Source organism: Psammomys obesus, unplaced genomic scaffold (genome assembly GCF_907164565.1).
Source record: "Psammomys obesus unplaced genomic scaffold, mPsaObe1.curated_primary_1811, whole genome shotgun sequence".
Taxonomy (NCBI): domain Eukaryota; kingdom Metazoa; phylum Chordata; class Mammalia; order Rodentia; family Muridae; genus Psammomys; species Psammomys obesus.
Genome location: NW_026591872.1, coordinates 13040923 through 13046922, shown reverse-complemented (window position 1 = coordinate 13046922; position 6000 = coordinate 13040923). Strand labels below are relative to the sequence as shown.

Sequence of the window (6000 nt, the reverse complement as noted above, 5' to 3'; positions counted from 1 at the left end):
AAATGGAAGTTTATTCAGGATTCGGAATGTCAGGTGCGGTGACCCTGACTTAGGGGAAAGACTAGAATTGGATCACAAGAAGAGATTCTGAAAGGCTTAAATGCCGGATAACTAGTTGCCTAAAGCACACAAAAACAGAACGTAAGGTTCTGGAGTCAGGTTTTGTGATGTGCTATCAGTTCCCATTACCAACGCAGCGGTAGCACCACCCATAGCCGCCAGGCACAGTCTCTCCTAGGATAGATTGCCTAAGCAGCTCAACCTAATACAGCTCCACTAACTCGCGGAAACTTGCAAATTCGGAGGCGGGGCCCGAGTCTGTGCAGAACACGTGGGCAGCTGAACGCAAGCGGAAACCTCCTCTAAGTGGGACCAATTGAGGGGCTGTGCTGAGTATTGCGCCGGCGCAGTAGATATCCAGCTTCAATGCCTTTTTTTTCCAGGCTCTAGCAGGCCTGTTTCTTTATCCAACGTCCACTCAGGGCTAGGAGGAGGAGCCTGCGTAGTGTGCGTGTGACGGGAGGGGGAGCTGGCTCCAGCCAGTGGTGTTTGACCCTTTCGACGGTGTGTGAGAAGAAAAGAAGGACCCGGAGGTTCCCCTGAATAGCGGTTGCCGAAATGTTCCAGTGCGGAAGCCTGGCGGGTGCTTTTAAGCAGAAACTGGTGCCCTTGGTGCGAACAGTGTGCGTCCAGAGGCCAAAACAGAGGAACCGGCTTCCAGGTGACTAACTGACCAGTCCCGAGCTACCCCTTACCCTACTTCAAAGTCCAACGGCCTAGGTGCCATAGACTTACCGTCCCTCGCAGAGCTAGCTCCCTGTTCTTCAGAACAAAACAAAACAGGATAAAACTTCCCCTCACAGTTGCAAAAATTTCAAATTGGCGGGATAGGAAGCCAGAGTTTGCAAGAGGAAAAGAGAAAGCGGCACAGTTTCGCCAACCTGACCTTCAAGAGATTTGAACCCCAGAAATCAGCGTGGGGCCTTCTTTTGGGAGGCTTTGTGATTTGTAGATAACAGAATGCTTGGCCAAGCATATAGCTCATTGCTGCCACCTTGCCTTTTTAAAGCATTGAGGTCAGATGGACATTGTCATTTACTGGTTGTGACACAGTCCATTACCCAAGTTTCTCCTGTAAGTCAGATTATCTGCTCTACCTTCCAAAACTCCACGAGTGCGGTAGATTTGAATGCCCTGTGATATGGAATCAACTGTACACCAGACATCCAGAGAATTGGCTCAAAATATATTTGAGATGACCAGACAGTGCAGTTCCTGGTGGTCTTGAATGCTTCAATGAAACTTTGTAGAACACATTGTTTCTTCTCTGTGAAGTTCTTTCATCAAACTTTAGAGCTGGAAGGAATGTTGTAAACATTAACCCACTCATTTTATGGATAATAAACTGAGGAACAGAGAGGTGAAATTACTTGCAGAAGGTCACATAATTAGTAGGTAGAGCTAAAGCTACTCTGCCGGTCTCTAGGCTCCTCATCCTATTGCTATACCCCAACCCTGCTTTCTAAAGTTTGACCTGAAACACTTCAGAATAAGTTAGGTCTCTTAATGATACCCCATCCAAGGACAATTCATGGAGAGGACCTAAAACCCCAGCTCAGATGTAGCCTATAGACTCAGTCTCCAAGTGGGGTCCCTAGTAAGGGGAGCATGGACTTTCTGTGGCATGAACTCGGTGGCAGGCTCTCTGATCACCATCCCCCTGGAGAGTGCAGCCTTGCTAGTCCACAGAGGAAGACAATGCAACCTGTCCTGATGAGACCTGATAGACTAGGATCAGATTGAAGGGGAGGAGGACCTCCCCTATCAGTGGACTAGGGGAGGGGCATGGGGGGGAGAAAGGGGAGGGAGGGTGGGATTGGGAGGAAATGAGGGATGGGAACCCAGCTGGGATACAAATTGAATAAATTGTAATAAATAATGATAATAATAAATAAATTAGGTTCTCTTTCCACTAATCAGCCCATTGTGCATCCGATCTCCCTGGGTTGATCTGAGCATGGTTTGAATCAGATTATTTTCAACCTATACAGATTTGTGCAAATGAATAGCCCCCTTGCACAAGGTGTATTTTAAAAAATCAGTGTGGCAGCTCAATATCCAAGTGTGTTCCATAGTAAGGGGAACAGGAACTGTCTCTGACATGAACTCAGTGGCTGGCTCTTTGGCCTCCCCACCCCCCTTGGGAAGAACAGCCTAGCTAGGCCACAGAGGAGGGCATTGCAGCCAGTCCTGAAGATACCTGATAAGCTAGGGCCAGACAGAAGGGAAGAGGACCCCCCATCAGTGGACTTAGAGAGGGGCAGGGAGGAGATGAGGGAGCGAGGGTGGGGTAAGGAGGGAATAAAGAGGGGCCTACAGCTGGGATACAAAGTAAATAAACTGTAATTAAAGAAAACCAAAAATTTAATTAAAAATTTAGTGATTTTTTAAAAAAAAACATCATTCTAGAGTAATTAAATTTATAATGCTATCCTTGACGGTTTTGTGATGTACAGATGCCATCTTGGTAGTTTAGAAATAAGTGAAAAATACTTTTTGATTGTTAGGATCTTTGTGAATTCATTTTGAAAGTTTGTTTACTTGGTGCAGGACAAAAAAAAATGTTTAGTAGGTGTTATCTGCTGGGTGTGGTGACCTAAGACTTTAATTCCAGCACTCTGGAGGCGGAGGCAGAGGCAGGCAGATCTCTGAGTTCAAGGCCAGCCTGGTCTATCTAGCAAGTTCTAAGGCAATCATGGCTACACAACTGAGACCCTCTCCTAAAAAATAAGTGTTTTGAGTTATGTCCTATGAAGTACTTCTCTTGGAATTTAAGAACAAACAAAAGCCTGTTCCACCTCAGGCTTTCCTAAAAACCCAGTGAATATAATTTGTGTGAGTTCTGTTCATCGAAATGGTGGTGCTGTAGATAGACTGTGGAAAATATTTTTCAAATTTAGGTAACCTGAAGATACTAACTATAGTATTTTTTACCAGAATTCTGGTGGCTAACCAAATGTTTTCATCAATTAAATAGTCATTTGGTTATAGTATTAGAACTATGGAAAAATACAGACTTAAATGCTTTTTTCCACTGCAAGGCTGTGTTTGAAGGCAGTCTCCTGAAGAAAGTACTATGACTTCCTGACATACCCATCCATCATTTTGCACACATTTCGTTGTCCTTTGGCCATACACCAAAGTATGATATCACCTGCTTTAGAAATGAGGGGTGGGTGCCAGGGTTACAGTTTCAAATATAAATTATGGTACCTTTATTATAGGAATTATGCGTTAAAAATTTATTTATTTATTTATTACAACTTACTCACTTTGTATCCCACTGTATTACCTTCTCTCATCTCCTCCTAATCCTACTCACCCAGACTCTTCTCCTGCTATGCCCTTTCCCTAGTCCCTTGATAGTGGAAGACCTCCTCCTCTTCTATCTGAAGCTAGCCTATCAGGTCTCATTAAGGCTAGCAGAGACTGATACTCCAACTGAAGACCATTCATGGATATAACCTAGACCCCCTGTTCAGAGGAAGCCCATAGGCTGCTCATTTTCCAAGTGAGTTCTCTAGTTAGGGAAACTGTCTCTGGCATGAACTCAGTGGCCAGCTCTTTGACCGCCTCCCCCTGGGAGGAATTATCTGTTTTATGGCTCAATTGCCAATTGCCTTTAATTTGACTTCTTTTTAACATAGCAGCATCTGTCATATATTTTGAGAGGTGGGCAAGAGACAAGGTTTATATACTACTTCTCCCTTTTTATTTTAATTCTCCCTCCCCCAATACTTGGTCAGGTTTTTACCAAACTTTCTTCTTTGCTTTTTGTTATTTGTTTGTTTTAGTAAACCTTGAATCTGCCTTGAAACTATATCATCTACACCTGTCACCATTGTTAGGTTCATTTCCATTATACTTTGTTTTTTTTTTTTTTTTTTGTCTTGAAACCCCAGTAGCTACTAATGTTCTGCTTTATTTGGATTTTCTGCCTTTTTCCAGAATGATTAAAGGTAAGTAAGTCACAAATCTGTCTTCATCTGTTACTGAGCAGCAGAAGGTGTTGGTAATAGATATTTTGTGTTCTGTGATAGTTTATTTATTAACCAAGCATTATGCTGCCCATTGTGATAAAACTGATCACTTAACTCCCTGACCTAAGGTTCAAATATTTGACTATTTTTCTTTATTTGGAATCATAGCATCTTTCTTTTTTTTTTTTTTTTTTTTTGAGAGGGTCTAGTATGCAGCTCTCGTTGTGCTGGAACTCAGTGTTTAGACCAGGCTGGCCTCATAGAAGTCTGCCTGAATCTGCCTCCTGAGTGCTAAGATTCAAGGTGTTCACCACTAGCGTGTCTTGCATCTTTGTATCTTTAAAGAAGAAACTGAACTCCTTGTGTCTAGAACTTAGATTGTGGATATCCACTGCCAAATGACACACTGATTTTTGATATTTTGAGACATGATCTTGGTATATATTTCAGTTATCACATCCCACCCCAACTCACTATGTGGCTAATTCTGGTCTAGATCGCATGGTCCTTCTGTCTTAGACTCTAGAGTTCTTAAATTATAGCTCTGTACCACTGTGCTTGGTGCCATCTTTTTAAAGCCTTGATGAATCTTCTCTACTCATCCTACCTATTCAAGGCTTTCTAGAAGAAAATCTTTGACAGGACAGCCTTTTCTCTATGCACTTAATAAGTTAGATTGTTCTTTAATGTTTTGAGGGAGTTGCTGCATGTGTTAACATTCTTTTTTTAGTCTTCATTAATTAATTTATTTAATCACATTATAGCCTGATCTCAGCCCCTTCCTTCTCTCCATCCAGTTCCACATTTATACCCCTTTCCCTCACTCCCCCTCCTCTCCTCAGAGAAGGGTACCAACCTGCCCCAGTACATCAAGTCACAGCAGGACTAAGTGCATCCTCTCCCACTGAGGCCAGATATAGAAAAAGGATCCAAAAGCAGGCAACAGAATAAAAGACAGCCTCCTTCCCCCTGACCCCAGCTCCAATCATTAAGGAACCCACATGAAGACGAAGCTGCACATCTGCTACATATGTTTAGGGGACCTAGGTCCAGCCCATATATGCTCTTTGGTTATTGGTTCAGTCTCTGCACACCCCTATTAACATTCTTCTAGATCATGCTTCCCAAAGTTGCCTAGTTATATGAATTGAGTAAAGAATAAAACCCAGATATACTCCAGGATATACAAACTCTTATATAGAATTCATATGATCAGGTAAACTGTTTCAGATACATAGTGACTCTTTCTCTTTCACTTAAGAATTAAGAAAAGCAAACTCAAAAATCTTGGTTCTCTCGTGATTTGCATATTTTCTCATTTTCCAAATAACAATAGTTACTCCCACCTCCTAAATCCAAGGACTGGGAGTTTGTGCTATCTGTTCTTGTGTTCCAAGCATCCTGTATAGTTTCTGCCACATACTGAGTTCTTAGTGAAGGGTTTCTTCTTTTGTTATCTAAAGCATTTTTTCTTTTGTGCCTTTTGTAAGAAGGGTTCTTACTGTACTGTAGTTATCATTCTTCTTAAATTCCAGCAAGGATTGATAATTTTTTTAAAGGCTGATAAAGCAACATAATTGTCACATTCTTTATAAAAACGCATCTAGCTACAGCAGGTACCTTAAATAGGCTGTGTATGAATATGTTTCTGGAAAGGGTGGGAAGGATGGAAAATAGTAAAATTTGAGGCTTTCAAAAATGAGCTCGCTGGCTAAAGTATTACACTAGTAATTCTCTCTGGTACTTAAAGTTACCATTTTTTTAATTAAGCAACATGAAATTAATGGGATCTGGTTAGAAATCATTTCCAAGAATTCTTTAATGTTCAGTCAATGCCAGAGCTGTGGTGCATACCTGTAATCTCAACAGGAGGATTGCCAAGATTTTGAAGCCTGCCTAGACTACATAGTAGGTACTAACCCTGCTCAGTCTTCAGTGTGAAGCCATGTCTCAAACAAAT

General features: G+C 41.9%; 1 protein-coding gene across 2 annotated transcripts in view; it reads left to right on the top strand.

Moving 5' to 3' along the window:
- Positions 1 to 509: 509 nt before the first annotated feature.
- Positions 510 to 6000, top strand: part of Aifm1 (apoptosis inducing factor mitochondria associated 1) — a 38611-nt gene continuing 33120 nt past the window's right edge. Inside the window, exon 1 of one of the 2 annotated variants that reach the window (XM_055612180.1) lies at positions 510 to 721. In XM_055612180.1, the coding sequence (XP_055468155.1) occupies positions 619 to 721 (103 nt within the window). In that variant the 5' untranslated portion in view covers positions 510 to 618. The remainder of the gene's footprint in view (positions 722 to 6000) is intronic. The other variant, XM_055612178.1, reaches the window with a different exon arrangement.